The sequence below is a fragment of the Bombus pascuorum genome, chromosome 5 (assembly GCF_905332965.1).
Source record: "Bombus pascuorum chromosome 5, iyBomPasc1.1, whole genome shotgun sequence".
NCBI classification, from domain to species: Eukaryota; Metazoa; Arthropoda; class Insecta; order Hymenoptera; family Apidae; genus Bombus; species Bombus pascuorum.
In genome coordinates this window covers 15,456,634-15,475,343 of record NC_083492.1, presented here as the reverse complement: position 1 = coordinate 15,475,343, position 18,710 = coordinate 15,456,634, and the positions used below count along the sequence as shown (strand labels likewise).

The 18,710-nt window shown below is 37.4% G+C and overlaps 1 protein-coding gene and 2 long non-coding RNA genes across 4 annotated transcripts; 2 read left to right on the top strand and 1 right to left on the bottom strand.

Moving 5' to 3' along the window:
- The first annotated feature begins 964 nt into the window (after positions 1-964).
- LOC132906982 (uncharacterized) lies at positions 965-15,550 on the top strand. The gene is made up of 2 exons (XR_009658086.1): positions 965-1,190; positions 13,848-15,550. It is a non-coding gene; the product is annotated as an uncharacterized LOC132906982 (long non-coding RNA).
- Positions 1,835-18,710, bottom strand: LOC132906932 (breast cancer anti-estrogen resistance protein 3 homolog). 2 transcript variants are annotated; one of them, XM_060959597.1, is made up of 6 exons: positions 18,455-18,710; positions 11,416-11,638; positions 6,673-6,796; positions 5,510-5,749; positions 3,573-5,040; positions 1,835-3,362 (listed from the first exon to the last, which is right to left on the bottom strand). In XM_060959597.1, the coding sequence occupies exons 1-6, from the start codon at positions 18,495-18,497 to the stop codon at positions 3,031-3,033; spliced, it is 2,430 nt and encodes an 809-aa protein (XP_060815580.1). In that variant the 5' UTR covers positions 18,498-18,710; the 3' UTR covers positions 1,835-3,030. The 2 variants fall into 2 exon arrangements, with proteins under 2 accessions (XP_060815580.1, XP_060815581.1); XM_060959598.1 differs by lacking the exons at positions 11,416-11,638; positions 18,455-18,710 and adding an exon at positions 7,736-8,154.
- On the top strand, positions 8,861-11,716 carry LOC132906978 (uncharacterized). Its single transcript, XR_009658081.1, has 2 exons — positions 8,861-10,936; positions 11,044-11,716. It is a non-coding gene; the product is annotated as an uncharacterized LOC132906978 (long non-coding RNA).

Here is an 18,710-nt window from a genome sequence, read left to right as displayed (position 1 = left end):
ATACATAGCAATTCTATAATATGATATAGAGATAATATAATAAATATCAAATATCTATTTAGTAACATCTTCATTTCAACAAACTCAACCAAACATTAAACTGTGAATTACCTATGTAAATATTAAAAATAAAACTAAATAATATATTCATAACATCAATTTACGTGTATTAATTATTTAATATTGTTGTAGTACTATTCATTGAATTATATTCAGTATTTGTTACACTTTATAGACATGATTGCTACCCAATATTAATCCTGTTTTCTTTTCTAACTAAAATTTGTTTTCCTTCACTTAATAAGAAAGAAACATTATATTCACTGTATTTAATTATTGATTGCATATGATTAATATTATCAGAGCAAAAATGAAAAAATAATGACTTTACGAGAAGATTTTATGTCATATAATATCTTAATTTTGTGAGCAGCATTGATTGGACGGTGAAATGCTACGCTTCAGCCAATTAGGAATAACGTCATTCTAGTGTCGAAAATCGTGGCGTCAGGACGTACCATCTTGTTTGACGTGTGTAATTTCAAATGCGTCGTATTTCTACTTTATTCACAGGTTACTATTAACTTCATTTAACTAATGTATAGTATGGAATAATGTCTTATTGTATCGAAATTAAGTAGTTTTGAACTAGCCTTAGTAGTTTTTCTTTTTTTTGTTGGTCAAGTAACTGTTAAAGATTCTGGTAGTTTATATCGCGATCATATAAATAGGTCTCGATATTCGTTAGGGAAATCGTCCGAAAATTGAGTTGTGAAAAATCAATATGGAAAACAATAAAGTTGTCGTTCTTACCAGATAGAGAGGAACGAGTAGAGTGTCTCTGCCTTTATTTGAAATATTCATAGCATGTCACATGCATAGAATATGAAGTTTTGTGTCTTCTATGTTGATTTTTCGTGACTCAAAATTCCGGACGGTTTTTTCTATACTGTCGTGTCGAAACCTGTCTATATGATCGTGGTTTATATTACTAACTTTCGAGATAGAATTCGAGTTTGATTATTGCTTTCTTTAATACAATTACCTTTAGTTTTATACAATTATTTTAAATCTTTGGTTTTCTTTTTATGCAAATCATTTGTTGATTATACAAATCACTTCCAAGGAATAGGAATTTATGGACGTCATGGTAATTAGTGGTCAATTCGAAGATTTTGTATGCAGATTTGGTATGTATTTGATTTTTAGATAATAGTAATTGTAAGATGAAATTAAAAAAGTTAAAGAAACCACTTCTTAATTTGGTCATATTAAACCTTTTTTTTGTTTTAATCCATATTAAAGAATAAAATCTTGATTAATTTATCTTTAATAAATTCTTAGTAAACTGTTGAATTTAACGCAGACGCACCAAATTTTATTATATTTAAACATAAAACTGGAATAAAACTTTACATTTCATTACATTTTAATCGTGAATTTTTTGTAGTAAATCGTCATTGAATTTTAGTCAACAAATTGTTTTATCTTTTCGCGCTGAAGTTACAATAGCAGATACGTTCAGACGTATCTCAGTTCAAGGCTAGATGACACTACGAAGTGTTTACGAAATGCCATGTTAAAATACTGTTCCTCGGACATATTTACTTACGGATTTTTTATATTTTACAAGCATTTTTGAATATTTATGAAGTGTGATGTGTATTTGAATCTCTATGCTCTGGTAAAAATAATCTTCTTCTCGTACTTTGTGCAAAATAAAGAGAAAGTTTTAATATCAGTTTCACACTTCACATATGGATATTATAATATCTTAGTAGAAGACATATCAAAAATCGACGGGAGGGGAAAGGGAGTGAATTGAAAGGCGAAATTGATTTTCATTCTCCGTATATATTATTAAATGTGAACAAACGTGAACAACATTTACAACGTATAATCGGTCGAGTAATAATAGGATCGGTTAGAGCGTTAAGTACACAAGTTCAACTCGATTTGATTATCATATCTCTCGTCGCCCACTTTTCTTCCAAGACGTTAAATACGGTTTTCCTGTTAATAATAAAAGGATCATTAAACATTCTCGGGAATCGTTATTGCGCTAAATACGACACGTTTTATCATTATATCTGCGATATACTATACGTCCAAGTCACGTTAATGCTATGTGCTTTTGATTTTTTTGTTCCTTAGAGATACAATTCCACCATCGCGGCGAATTATTATCGCAAAACACTTATTATTTCGTTGTTTCTTATTTCTTCTCTTACAAAAAATGTCATTCGCCGCGATGGAAAAATCACGTTCCACGAGTTACAATTACAATTTGCGATCTCGTTTGAAGAAACAATTCAAAAAATTGTGAGAATCGTGAGGAAACGACTCGATAACGAATATGGCAGGATAAGCTAGGATTATTTGAATCAGCAAGAAGATATTATACAAGAACTAATAAAACGAATAATAAAATTATTTACAAAAATAAAGTATTATATATGCGCTACTGAATTACTATGACGATTATAATTAAGTAATATTTACGTTAATTAAACAAGCTTCTCACCTTTTGATGAGTAGAACTTATTCCTTCTCGAAAACTATGATCGCGCGTAAATGTATATCATATACTAATTTCGTTGTTCATTAGGCTACTAACAACGAATCAAGCAGTCTATCTTAAAATGTCGATCGCGGAAAAATTGTTCATAACTGAATTTAATAAGTTATAAGATGAACTGTTTAATTTCATCGAAATATTCTATCGATTCAAATAATCCTAACTTACCATACGTTTCAAAAAGTTCTAACGCATAGTCGACTAACAGTACATTCGACCACACAATCGTGGATCTTTTCAAATAAAATATTAAACCCTACGAAAGTTCAATTAATTACAATCACTTAATTACATAATTACAGAATCATAATTTACACCTAGAACGCAAATATGTTCGGGTCCCTTGTTTCTTATGCTTGTCTCGTTCTCGCGAGAAAAAGGTTCATTTAAAAACGTCGAGTAACGACAAGATAAATCGAACTTCTATTTATAATATTCTTCTTTGATCGCGTTTAGGCCGCCACTTCCGTCGATGAACACTTGTCGAACATCGCGTCCAACACTTGCGTGAATTTTAAATGCCTCTCTTCCGGTGCTACGGTGGCCCCTCGGCTTCCCCACAGGAATTTTATATGAAATTCCGTTCGAAACGCGTCGGATAGTAATTCGTCGCTTCTCGAGCCCTCGAGAACGATCTCCGCGTTTCTACGGAATAATGGGAGATTCTCTGCCATTTTTCGAGCTGATTCCAAGTGAGACCAAACGATGGATAGGCCACAGTCTGGGGCTGAATTCTCCCAAGGCGATAGAATTGCCGCTGCTAGACCTGATGGAGCTACGGTCCCTAAAAAAGGATAAGATTCAAATTTTATTATGCATCCGATGTTAAATTTTAATTTAGATGACTAATACTAGCAAAAATATATTCTTCCTATAATAAAATTCAAACTAATAAAAATTAATCTTTATAAACGAAATTTTTGAGGATTCAGTGTCAAGTTAAATTTGAATCGAAGATCTACCACTAAAGCAAGAGAAACTTTATTCAACGCACCAAGAATATCTTCAGGACCTCGTTCACCGAGTAAAGCGATGGGCAACAGATGTGGGAGCGTAGTATTCGGTGCCTGTGGGTTCGTGCACTCGTTCATAGCACGAAGCGTAGGCCTGAGCTTCGCTTCAAAACTAAAAGCTTCGTCGGTATGTTTCTGTCTCAACAAATGCCACGTGTTCGCCAACCTCTGTATCTGAGGCAGACACAGACCCAGCATCACGCCACAGAATCCATACAAATTCCCCAGAGCTGTCTTCGTATCTATGGCGACTTTGATCCACTTGCTGATCGTAGCTGCCCTTTCGATGGCGGTGGCTCCAGCCAGCACGGTCACTGCCACTACAAGCTTCAGACACTCGGATCTTTCTATCAAATCCATCCTGGCTTGTCGACCATGCGGTAGAGTGGCTAATTCGATACCACTCAACCCATTTCTATTCCCAGAGCCAGGTTGAAGAGCCAATTCAAGGTCGATCTTCGTTAGATGAGACGCCAAGACTCTTGGTGCCGAGTCGTGCAACATTCCAGACACTCCTCTTAAAGCTGTAGGATCTAGAGGTCTATGCTCGCCAGCTGGCAATAACAGAGTCGTAAATCCTTCGATATCCAAAGCTGTCGTGATTTCTAAAGATGGTGCAGCCACAACTAGCTGCTCTTCTGCGGATAATTCATACTCGTTGCCATTATTCCCATTGGTACCATCATTACTGGTGTTATAATGACTTCTAATCACGACTCCTTTTATAGGAGCAGAGGAAGACGGATTACTAGCGCCGCCTGAGTTGTTCGTTTCGAACTCACTGTCTCCAGATCCGTTTCCGCTGTCGCTTCCTGACGCTTGGTAGCCTTGATGATGGTGATGGTGATGATGATGATGGTGATGAGCGTGATGCTGGTGATTAGGGGCGTATGGCAGCCTTGGTGGCTTTGGCGGAGCTGTACCGTGTGAATTTTGATGATTCAAACTCGATGGTTGAAGAGTTGGCTGTTGCTGTTGTTGGAGAGCCGGGTCGGAAATCACCCTGGTGATCTTCTGACGACCCAGAGATAAGGAACACGATGGTGGTTGGTTCTGAATAGGTGGAACTCGCGGTAGAGTGCTTGATTGGATCGGTCCATGGGGTGCTGCTTGTTGATTCGACGTTTGACGATTATCGTGTTGATCAGATGGATGATGTTGAGCGGTTAGAGAATGACTTCGTTGTTGTTTTCGAGGTAGGCGAGGCGGAGATCCGGTCGATAGGGACGAGGAGGAAGGGCTAGAACAGTGTTGGCTGTTCGTTGGTCCTGCTACGCAGGTTAGAGGAACGCATCTTGGTTTTGGAGTGATTATGCGAGCGCCACTCGCTTGACTTATTGGACGGCCGCTGCCCACGTAGAAAGTTATCAGATCGGCTACCGTGTCAAACGCTTCGTCCTCGAACTGGTATTGGGCCCTTTCGTAGACTGTCTCTGGCTGAATTACTACCTGTTAGTATAGAGGCGTTTAGTTTATTGATAGTGATTATTTAGTTTCTTGATACGATTAGTCTATTGATAGTGATGAGAAAAGTACAGTAAGAATTCTATTATCAAAACATGAAGTTCTCTTATTATATTCACAGATAAAGGACGGAAAAATGAATAAAGCTAATGTGTAAATATATAAATCTGTAAGTCTATAAACATCTATGGGCTTCCCTTTTCGAAATAAAATTTAGAAATCTTTGGTTTTAAATACAGTAGAAACTTGGTTATCGGAATACTGATTAAAGAAACGGCCGATTATGTCGGAACGCTAATTAATAGGACATTACAGAACGCTTGCTTGAAGAAGTTTGGAAAACAAAAATTGAAATTTAAAGGATTTGTTTTACATTTTTATCCAAAAGTTTTCGTTTCTACTGTTTAGAAGGAAAGATTACATAAAGAATGCGATACTCTTAAGAAAAACTCACCCTGTTGATGACGAAATGAAGGGGTTGGCCTTTCCATCGGACCGTAAGGACGTAGTTTCCGGGCTGAGAGGCACAATCCCGGACCAGGAAGTCACCGTCGTTCGGAACTTCCGCTTCAGCGCCCTTTCGACCACCTCGAAGAGTACTACCATGATACCAAGCGTGCGATCTTAAATCTCTGGGATCTAGAAGTCGAAGTTCTCGCTCCAGAAGTTTTCGGGTCGACTCCTCGGGTGGATCCTAAATCAGATAAGCGAGAATGTGAATTTTAAATGAGAGGTTCCCGAACATAGTTTGGGACACTACAGCGTTTGAAACATTAGAAATTCAAGAAGACCCGTGGAATTAGCATTTTTCAATATTAATGACCTGAAGATTTTATTTTTTATATAGTTTGACGTTTGTATAAATAATCTTAAGCATTTGCTTCTTACTCTTTTTATCATTTTTAAACGAGTAATTTCTTTATCTTATACTAGTATTTTAATTTGATACAGCATGGGCATACGAGCATTTTTACCATTGTGTCAAACGACTTTTCGCATAAGATAAGCTACATATAGCCACAATCAACGAAGAAATGTCTGGACGGTACGAGCCCGCAAGATTGGCTTAACAAGAATAGCCTTGAGTACTCGCTCCATAAAGGGATCAACGAAGTTAGCGTTCATGCGTACAACTTATCAACGGTTTGGAGTAGAGTGTCACGCGTGAAAGTTGAATCATCTAGTCAGAAGCGTCAACGAATCAATCATCAAATTTCTTCGATGAATCTATCGCTTTTCATTATCATACCTCGAACAAGATCGAGCTTCTTCAATTTGATCATTTCTAAAAATATTCTAAACAAACCTCTGTTCAACCTATGTGATTATTTTGTTCAATACTACAAATTTACTACTTTTATGTAAACACGACTGGCGTATAAAAATATAAATTAGGCATAAAACTCATCATCGGTATCGAAGAATTATTAAAAATGATTTATTCAAACTTTAAAATTTTCACAAATCTATATCTCACTGGGGAGTGGTGTCACTGAACGAACCGTCTCGCGTATCAACAACTTTTCCGTCTATTAACGCCCATTATCACAGATTCCACGCTTTTCCCACCGAATTCTTCGAATCTGAAACGTTTCTTATAAGAAATGACACACTTACCATTGGTAGATTGGAATAGTCGTTACTGTTGTCAACCCTTTTCGCAGTGGATTCGCACGCGTCGCAGTCCTCCCTTCTGTTCGCCACCTCCTCCTCCGCCTCCTCGACCTTTACCTCCGACGACCTGCGTCGAAAAAGCAACTTTACACCGTGGATCGTTCACATTTCGCCTCGGTGCATCTCGCCAACCCTTTTTCCTTTCAACTTGTTTCTTTTAACCTTCCCTCTCGTCGAAGGTGAAAGAACACACGGTGCGTTCCACGAATGTGATCGCGCGCAAAGAATTTTCTTTTGAAGCCGCGAGAAATCCTAAAGACAGATAGGGTTTGGCCACACGGCTCTCGGGCCGAGCGCGCGCACCCCACTGAACTATGTGCGTGGAAAGCCACGACGGGAGCAGGGCCGTATTTTTGGAGGATCAGAGGGGCGCCCCGTGAGATATTAATAGAACGACGTGGAGACGAATTCGACTCGGCCGTCGTTCTAGCCAAGGGAAATATTTCTCTTCCTTCTCTATAGATGCTGCGATCTCGTTTGACTGGAAACCCATTAAAATTCATCCTTTTCTTGTTTTCTTCTGCGATCTTTGAAACATTGTGGATTAACGTACTATTATTCTGCTTTTATTATTCGTTAATTAAATTCGTTGTTTTATTCGAATTAAAATTCATTATTTTCCTGTATACATAGAATTTCGTTAATTGCACCTTACATACGTTATATTTCTGCTACGAAAATGAGTAAAGAGTAAAGTATAATTAACTTAACAATCACTTAAAATAAACTCAGATCCACTTAGGTACATCTATTCAAATTTACTGTAAATTAATCTTGACTTCTTCAGATTAGAAAATTGTCATCAGTTCTACATAATGAACAGTTATCTCTTAGAAACAACTAAGGCAAAAATAGTATTCGATTATGGTATACGAAGATCGAAGGATTTATTATTTATGAAGATGATCGATTGACGAAGATGATTCGAAGAAGCCAAGTTTAGCTTTAAACGATTCAACGGTGCGTTTTATTGCATTTTTAATATGCTAAGTACGTTACTGCGTACCAATGGTGTCTCATCGCGTTCTCACCCACGCCTGCGTTTTCTCCGTTCTCGAGTGCCTTTCAACATTCGAGTTGACACCGGTCGTTCGATCGATGAACTCGAGCGCGAGATATTCGCCCGATTTTCGAGGGTTTCCTTGATTTCAATTGAGAAATTTAATGTTATCGAGATACCACGTTAGGCCTAGTTGATACACGCGAAAGTTATTGATCTGTTCAGGAAGAGGGTGTTGCATATGGGGGCCTGGCGCGCCTGCGTGAAATAGGGGCGCTCGATAAGTGTAATAAAACGCATCTGTGCATTTGTTTCGTTCGTACTGAGCTTGGAAAGGCAGTGCATCGTTCGATGATCGATGTAAGGACGCGAGAGTACTGTCTCAGGTCTACGACAGTATCAGGTCCGTTTGATAATAGTCAGTGTGACTATTAATTAATGAAATTGAGAATAAGAATTGTCAGTAAATTAAAATGATTACGCCAGTAATATTAATGGGGTTATAGATCTGTCTGATTTAAGAGTAGGAGAATATTTCTTGGTAAACAGTAACAAACGATAATTCCACTTGTAGCGACAGATGCATATTTTTCTACGTCACCCTGCTTAGGAATAAAAAACAAATTTAACCGAGCGCCCCAATATGTTCTAAATATACGAGATTATTTGGTTACACGCGGTGCAACATGTGAACACCGCCTTTTGAATGGATACAAATATTATATCTGTTAGATCTATTTCTATTGAATATTCTACATAGATATCAAGTTTTTTTAACATCTTTTTTTCTCGAATTAAATTATCGCAATTTATTTTATACGCGTTTGATATCATTTGACGCGTGATTGTATTGTGCGATTGAAAAAATTGCGTATAGCGTACTGTTTGATAGTATCCTTTTTTCTTCTTATTCTTTTCGCGATAAGGACTGAAGCATCTGTATAAACTTATAAACGTAGCATGCGCGAAACATAGCACACATGTGTTTATTTTAAAATCTTGTCTTCTTTATCATAAATATATAACATCAAGGTCAATCGGTCAATCGATCACTCAAGGATGATTTTTGTCAGTTTTTTTTTCTTATCTTCCTAAATTCTTTATAGAATTTTACTATTATCAGGCATTAAATTTTAAGATAACAGTTTATCGAGATAAATCGAGAATGTTATATCTAATTTTTTATCAAAAATTATAGTCAAAATACGAAGACTAAGAATCATATATACAAATTTATCTCGAGTAACTTATAGAATTTTATTTCTTTTCTACTGTTTCGTACGCGTCAGTTGTTACATTTTGAGTCTAACAGTCTACCGTTTCGAAGTGCAACTGATTGCGTGACGAAAACAATTTTCAACTGGAATTATACGTAGACGAGAGGGATAGGTTTCGCAGAAGTATGCAGCGTTTCTTATCGTCCCTAGCTGTAATGTCAACGCGACAGAATTTTACCCGTGTTATCAGCGATTCGCGCGAAAGTGCACGCATGCGCATCGTTTTGTATAACATTGCCCCTAGTTTTACCCATAATCCTCCTCATCATGTTCCTAGAAACTTGCAGAAGTTCTATGAAGGTACTCATTCATTGAAACCACCAGTAATTTTCGTAAGTTAATCGACTAGATGAACTTCTTAGTTTGAGTGAATTATTTTCTGCGGATCTGTAGGAATTATTCGGATAAAAATCTTTGTGTCTTATGGAAGAATGATTATGTCAAAATGTATAAGCTCTAACGTCTCAACGTTTTATCGTGGTAATAAACAAAGCGGCATAAAGAATTTAAAAAAGAAAGAAATAAGAAAAGCAAAGTAGGGAAGAAAAAAGATTCAAAAAGAAGTAGGAGCAAAGAGAAGTAACGCAAAGTTACCGCAGAAGAGGTTTTCAGTAATGAAAAAAAGTCAGTGTAAAGAGCACAGGATGATACCTATGAACTTTACGTACGTTTATTTGAACTAAATTTAACGTGATGAAAAAATGATTTATGACGAGATTTTGCAATTTACTCAAGTTTCGGTCAATTCGTTCATCGGCATGCTCTATCATAACTTCGTCGCTTGACCGATTTTACGACTTCCCTGCAACATGGAGGCGCTACCGTACCTTAATTATACCGATCATTAGCATCATCATACTCAATCCCTGCTCAACATAGCGTAAAATGAATCAATTTCCAACGTCACTTTACACTCCGTTAACCACGCTCGATTTAACGCTGCGTTTAACTTATTGAAATTCATATCGGTCAAGCTATGAAGTCATTAACGATTGAAATGCCAGTTCTTATAGTTTTCAACGATGCAATATTCAGATAAATCTCGACATGAACGGGACAAGAATTGGTCGATGTGCTGTCGCACAGATGTCCGAAAGGATTACGAAACAGCTACAAGTATCGCTGGAACGTTTATAGTTTCCCCCATTGTGCTGTCTTTCCGCTATGGGATTCCCGTGTCCAACCGGCCGAGGGAGGACATCACTTTGAGAGGCAAAGATCGAGGAAAACCGGTTCAGGACCTGCCGGCTCTATTATGCTCCCGTACCGGTATCCTCGGTGTACCTCCAACAGGCTAATTCATAACTTATAACGCGAGAATTTCGACTCGAATCCCTTTGAAAAGTCCTTCGAGGGTCTTTCTAGGGTTCTTCGAACCCATGTTATTTTAACCTATGTATGTATGTGAAACTTGAAACTTAGGAGATTAGTTGCGTTGAAAGTACACATTTTCAATGTTGGTTATCCTTAACATGTTGAATGCCATGGGGGTCACCGGTGACCGGCGCAACAAGATTATTAGAAATACATAATTTGAACAAATGTTAATAGTTATACATTTGTTATTATTACCATCGTTACTTCAATAATGTGACGAAATTAATGCAATATAAAACATATAAAAATAGTTTTATTTGTACATAAAATATAGATCTATTATGTGTGCCCCCCACCAATGGCTGTTGAACACAGGAAAAACCCCCTTTTTCCATGTTTTACTTTAATGAATAATAAGCCTAAGGAATGTTTCGACTTGAAAGATGTTTGATGGCATTTAAGGGCCTTGACAGTAAAGCAAAAAATGCTAAATCTTGTGACGGTTCCTTAGGATTATTGCGGGTCCGAACAAGTATGACCCGGAACGTAACAACATGGAACAATTATTTAGCAATCCGAAGAAACAATATGAGATAATTGATAATCGTAAAAGGTAAGTAAATCGAGCGAAATTGCATTACAGAGCCATGGGGGTCACCGGTGACCTCAATGAAATAAATTCATTAATAATTATTATACACCGTAACGTATCTCTTGTAGGTAATAATAAAAAATTCCTCGTGGCGCCATGGCCAAACATTGTAAAACTGGCATGGCATTCAACGTGTTAAGCACACATAAATCAGTACAAGGTTATGAATTAGAAGGAATCTAAAGATCTATGAGACGTAGATTGATGAACTTGAAGATATTACTCTTCGAAATTATGAATTATTAAAGATTCAGAATTGGGTAAGTAATATAAATGTATCCATAAAATTTAACTAAATTGAACAATTTACGAAATAACCTGGAATTTTAATTTAGATTAAGCCATACGTGAGCGTGTATGTACATAACATTGATTTCAAGTAGTCGTTTTATCGAATGGAGTGTTTAGTTTATGGTTAGTTAACACACCACTCGAGTTACCTTCTGTTCTCCTCGGTCGGATCTTCCGGCGACGGTGGTGTCACAATGAATGATGGCTCCTTATGAATAATTGCTTCCGGCTGTAGGTGGATCGTGTGTCGCTTCTGATGGAGTTCCTTACAAGACGTTGAAGATGATATGCCGTTTCTCTTTCGACGACGGCCACTGGCGCCTAGGTTTTGTAAGGTGCCCATAGATGGAAACCGGAAGCTCCATGCTATGCCTGAAGGTTATCGAAAAGTGCGTTATTACATGCAATTGCGTTTTCAGAAATAAACAAACTCTTAACTTTCATCGAGAATCATCCGAAAAAATTGGAATCTTCTTTAAAATCGTTTCAAAGTGATTCTGGATGAAATGTTATTAATGTATACACATTTTAATTAAATTATCATATATCACATATCAATACCAAGAAGAAAGAAGATTATAGAACTATACATCTTTATAGAAGAACTCTATAGCTTCGATATGAAGAACAAGCTATTTCGCCGAAACTTCTCTTGCATTTCAGTAAACCTATTACTATTAAAAAACCAATTCTGTCAAATTATCGAGCCAAGGCATTTGCTATATTTTCCCTTACAAAGCTTAGTGACTCGAAAAAAAGAACAATCAACCTCGACAAAAGAAACATCACTTTCAACACGCGCTAACATCTATTACACATTCCTTAGTGATTCATATTCCATAACGTTCTCATTTGCTCGCTGTACCTAGTCTCATTATAATCTATCATTCCATCAAGAATACAAATTAGCTCGTTCCTTATACAGAGCAAATCGAATCGCTTTGTTTTTCATCGAGAACCCTTAAAGATCTCTATGCAAAGAAATTTCTAACTCATCGATCATACGAACGACAAATTGCCCATGCATTTGTCGATACCTAGGTAATCTTAAGAAAAACTTATTAATCCGAAGTTCAAATCCTTCGTCTCTAATACTCACGCATGCCGGTACTTTTCCGTGCGCGATCCTTGTCGCTTACGATCATCGCTGTTCGTGCCACTTACTCGTGGACGAATATTATCAGCTCAGGTTTATGTCACTCACTTTTGTTTGTTATTTATTTGTAATCAATAACATTGGCCGTGTGGTCAGTGTGCAAATCACTTGGGCGAATGAAAGCGTTTAAAACCACTCGCTCGCGATTTGCTATCGCGAACAGAGATGCCAACGCCCCTCCATCGCGATTACGTCAAATGGTTTCATCGGGTTTCGTATACAAACGATCGGTGCAGTTAATGTCTTTATCGGGGCTTCTCTTTCGCCTCTCAACAAGGCACGCTATGACCGTAGTCGTCCTATCATGGAATGTTATCTAGGCATTTCTTTATTAGGTAACTACTATTTTCTTAAATCTTCGTGGAATTGAATTTTTTATTGTAATTGATACAGAAAGAAAGATATAGGAAAGTATGTATGAATATGAGCACTTTAACGAGTCCTGTTGCGAAAGATGCTTTTGGGATGTTTTAATGAGTTTCCTGACTCTGATCTCAGTTTTATTTGTCGAGATAGGAGCTTCTTGCACCTGCTCTCATGATTAGTATTACCATTCCTTCTATCTTTATACGATTGAAATCAAAGTCTCATCTCTCCCTTGCATAGACTACATCCTCCACTGCATATGCACTTTTCACTATACTACCCCTCCTCTAATCTCAATCCCACTTCAAACGATCAAACCATTCACTTTACAATTTACACTATGATCAATCCACCTGTCGTTCATTAACCCCAAAAGTCAAAAAATGTCTCGTTCCGTTTCAATCATAAATGAAACGTATGTTAGGATCAGTATCACTTTCGAAAAATGTTACTCAGCACAACTGGGCTCGTCCTTCTCTGGAATTCTGACCGGATCACTGCATCGTGTTCACGGAGAACACGATCGCAGGTGCAGCCACGAAACAACCGCGCTCGTTATCGAAGTCGTGGAATCTTCCTCGATTGTTCATCATCGATTTAATGATTCCGATTTGCAAATTGTTTTATACACGGTACACGCGAGATATTACGTTTTTATTCACTCGTACCCACATCTGACAAGCGGATCATACGTGGATCCTTAGAACAGTTGGTCAGAAACTGAAGTGTTCGGCTCACTTTCGCTTCGATTCGTTTATCTTCGCTCGCCTTCACACGCGCGGATATAAACCTGTTCTCGAGCCTTTCCAGTCGCGGATACGAGACCATGTTCCCCCGTTAAACTTCGCGATTTTTCGCAGGGTATTTCTAGACAAGCAAAGATGCTTCTCCCCGTCTTCGTTTTTTCGTTTTCCGTTACATTGGACGATTTAAAAGAAAAAGCGAAAGAGTGCTGAGTAGCGAATTGTACGGCAGTTGCGTGACTCGGAATGCATTCTTCGCCACGAAAGTGTACCTGTTTCAGAGCATTTCCAAACAACCGTTCCGCTCTATTTTCAGGAACACGGTTCGAGCACCAGCTGCACGTAACAAAGTTTCCTTCGCTCGTGGGAAGGACCAGTAGATTGAGATACATATAGAAGATTTTGCGAGCAGTTTCTTCTTTCGTTATTAAACTGGTGCATATTTGTTGAAGTAGAATAAAATTTTGATGAGTAATATTGGTTCATCAAATTCAAAGGTCACAGAAACAATATTTTCATACGCGTCAACTTGACATATTTGAAAAATATTTTTACTGCCTACCATCGACTACGAATGTTATCTTTAATTTTGATGAGATGGAAATTTTGTGTTAAAGCTTTTAACGGTATATACATTCGAAACTATTGCGAAGAGTTTTGAAATGAGGATGAAGAAATACATTTCCTAAGCATTTTTAAATATTTTATCTGTCTGTCATTTTTTGCTGATTTGCAACACAGATGTTTTCGTCGTAAATGTTCATTCATTTATGTATGCATGAGCTGTTGAAACGACTATCCGACGTTTAGTATAAAAATTCCAATGTTTGCATACGAAATAGTAGGATTTCGAATAATAAAACAAATTGACGAATCGTTAAATTTCATAGTAACAGACATGCATCATTCGATCGTGATAAGAGGAGACGTGACTAAAAATTCTTCGGGCTCGAAATGTCAGCGATAGATCAACGCCGACGGAGACAATGGTCCATTCATTGCAAGAATATGCACGTTTATCGTTTCCTTTCAATCGGTAGATCTGCATAATCGACCTTAATGTACTCTTATCCATAATTCGTCAAAAAATCAATCACAAAAGAAGAGGAGAATCTTTCAACGCGCCATTTTTTTTACTTTTATTGATAAACTATTCGTGTCTTTTTCAGCTATGAAAGAGATCAAACTTCATCTTTTTTTCTCCTTAATCCTTTTCTTTTAACTATATTTCCTGACTTAAGTATCGTAGAGAAAATTGCAAAAGTCTTCGTACCCTTTATAAGATTATCTTTATTAAATAAAATTGCACGTCTTTCGCAGCAAAGTTTGCGTGTTTTATGCGAATTAACAGCTTCGCTTTAAAGGTACAAATTCTCATAAAATATTGGCATCAGCTATATATCTCTCTGAGAAATAGCAAGACTGCACAAACATAATCTTTTTCTTCTTTCGAATATTCTCATAAAGTAGTGCGTTTTGCTATAAAACAATTATTATTGCTTCATGTGTTAATAAATCAACACGAAGATACGACACGTAATATTACACGAGCATACGACTTAGCATGAAAATAGCCTTTTCATAGGATTTTACAGAACGAAGACTTTCGTGGAAGACCATAAAAGATATTCTAAACATTACATTTACGCTTTCACTATTCTCTCGACTGGCACAAACTCTCTACCCTATTCTACACATTTTCTCTGGCCACCAGTGAAGTTTTAAGTCTTCCTGAAAATTTCACGCTGTGCTTGAGGAAGAAAAATGGAGGGTAACCGTGATGGGAGTTCTCGAGCCGCCAGAAGAGCCTAGGACATTCGAGAAAAAAGAAGAGCCTGGACAGTCGAGGAAAAAGGAGAAGATCGAGGCTGACTGTGTTCGAAAAACACAGCCGCTGGAATGCAGGTGTGTTTTGCGCCGCCCGCTTATTCGCTCGCTCGTTTGCTCGCCGACATCATACCTGGCGACACTGATAAGCCAACCGCTTATCGAGATAACTATGCAACGTTTGGAGAACCATTATCGACCGAAAAAGCCGCGATTAGGTAGCCTTACTGAGCACGAACGAAATGAACAAACTACGAGAATATTTTCGCCGATTTTATGCTTGATGCTTGATTTAAATAGATTTATTTTTTGCTTGGATTTTTGGCGATGTGTCGAACATTGGATGAGAGACAATTTTTTCTTTTGGAAATTTCAGATTTGATTTAATTTGAATAAACTCATTACCTTTTGTCCTACATTTGAGTGATATTTACAATAATTAATCGGATAATTATAATTCAATTGATTGAATAAATTTCGATAAACTTGTCACTTTTTATTCTTATTGGATTTACACCTGTGAAAATATCGAAAGAGAATATTATAGAAGTGAATAATATTAAGCGTTTCACGGAAGTTTAATATACATATATCATATTTAACTTGATCAGCAAATTGATACTGATTCACCTGTTGCTGCAGCTTCATAAATGTTTCATTGGCGACGAGAGTTCGAAATTTGCAAAATCTTCGTACCGTCAAACGTACCGTATACAATATGAACAAGAATATTTCTCTTTTCATTCGTGATACATTTTTACAGCCAGTTACTTGCGAAATCGTTGAAAGTTTCTCGTTCTATAACTTTCATGAATATTTCGATTTTTCGTCTGTGCATTTAAACGGAAGTCTTTGAATTTAAATACAGACAAATTTTGGAGGACTTTGTTCAAAGAAATTCCGTTATACGCTAGTTATATCAGCTCGGTTGAAAGAACACGCGCGCTTTTCTTTGTCATCGAAAACCGAGTGTTTGACACGGCTGATTCTTTGCGCGTACTGTAAAAAACAAGTTTTATTCACGTGCGTAAAACGTGCGTGGAGATTCCCCCGTTTCCTTCGTGGCTGCGTAATTATATGCGCGTTTACCTCGCGACGGGAATTACAATCGGACTCAGTTTGTACACAGCTGACAGGGACGAATATGTCGCCGTGAGTTTCGATCGTTGCGTAGAGAAATCGCGAGATTTCAAAATTTTAAATTACATTCCAATCCACAACTTCGATGCAACATACTCCAAAAAATGTAGGAGAAAATTTCCGAAAGTATATAATTTAAAATTTAGTGCGTTGGTCGAGTCGATCTGATCGGTCGAGTTCTCGAAAAATGTCGAGCAAGTCCACTATTTAACGTTTGATTGCCCCCGTGTGCTCCGTTTACACGTTTCGCGCGCTTAAATGTCCTTAAAGACACGCGTTTATCTCGACGTTTGGTCGGTGCAAGCTGCGTTTATCAGCCGCAGCCCGCGCAAGAAGGAACTACCGTGCGACCTACATCCCACGTTTAGCATACTTCGTACCAGTTTCGATTTTCAAATAAAACTCCAACGTGATTCTCTACACGTGTATTTACTTACAACGCGACAGCCCGCGAAGCGATCGTTGCGTAGGCGGAGCTCCGCGATAAACCGCTGATATGCCAGGTGACTTATCGCGATGTTTCGTTTCGTTTGTTTGGCCAACGATTTTTCGTCCCAGCTGTTGCATAACTGAATTAATATTCCAAGCAAAAGCGTCCTGGATTCCCTTGTATGATAATTTGTTAATCACAATTATATTAATGAACTGACATTTGCAAGAAAATTGATCAATACCGTTAAATTATGACTTGCAAAATTTTACTAATAATGTTGGTTTAATCACGCAACACGGTGCTCATTTCTTCTAGACAGGATTAAAGGATATTTTTTAATACACATAGTCTTTCATGTAAGTTTCTGTATACGCAAAAAGGAGATTTTTATGTCGATAAAATGACATCAAAATTTGCTGTCAAAGTTAGCATGTTTATGTTAAAAAGATTGAGACTCGTATTGAGGACAAAAACAGTTCTGACAAAGTATTAGCATAACCTGTAGTTCAAAATACTAAGATGTACAAATATTTTTGTCTCCCTATTCTGTCTACATATTCGTATAAGAATTATACCTACTTTCTATAATGTAGAAAAGTTAGATATATATTATTTTTACACATTTTTGCACTACAAATAGCGTTTTTACAGGGTGTACGAAGACTCTTGTGAGAAATTGAAAAGGAATTAGTCTGTATACATATTCTGAGAATAATATTCTGCGGAAGAAGTTAGCTAATTACTTATAGTATTCTATAGATTAGAGGATCTTTTAATCATTACGTTAATTAGACTATTATCCAAACCATAGGTCCTTGATTTTTTAATAAAATTAATAAGTTCGACTAAATTATAAGTTAAAAGGAGAATTAAAAACTCAGTGGTACAAACGTTGTTAAATATGTACAAACGTAACTTCACGTGGTCGTTTTACGCTTGACCACGAGATCTCTCACCGATATCAACCTCGACCGTCCATCATTGAGCACGTGCTCCTTGAATCACGGCGACTCATCACTCTCCTTTCACCGATCGAACAAACCACTCCCGCATACGCATAAAACACTATCATCAATCTCTTTCAAATCCTTCAAAAAAGAAAAAAAAAAAAAAAGAGAAAAAAGCACACACTTCAATAACAACTAATACAGTTTCTTAATAACTCAAAAATTTGTTCATCCACGTTCAAACCACGTTGAAAATCTTCCACTATAACTTGCAAATGGTACCTTTACCTGCATGAACTTTGTATTGTATAAACAAGGTCCACATTTTGATTTCAAAAACTCATCGACGCAGAGAAACGAGGGAAATCGTTTCAGAAATGAAACAAACAGGACAGTAAATTGTCTAAACACGAATGACTTTACACATCGTATAGCACAACTAACGTGCACGTGATTTGAAGAAAGAAATTTCAATGCCGAAGAAGAAAGCACTGCTTCGAATACAAAAATTGCTGCAAAAATGAAATCAAAGGAACAGAAGGAAAAAGATTACAAAATGTAGAATGTGACACTGACTCTGGCTTCTGCGGGACTTTAGTTTGCTGGCGGTTTTCCCCATTTTCCGGGTGGACGCATGCCATCGGATCTCACGTTGCACCGATTCCTGGTATCGTCGTGTAGAGGCTTCGGCCACGGTTAGGATGCGACCGTTGTTGCGACCGTAGCATAATGCGATACCGAGCTGACTGACTGACCGGCCACGAAACGGAACACGAGGGGACGAAACCTCGATGGTCACAGAAGTTGGCTCCGATCGTCGTCGGTCGACACA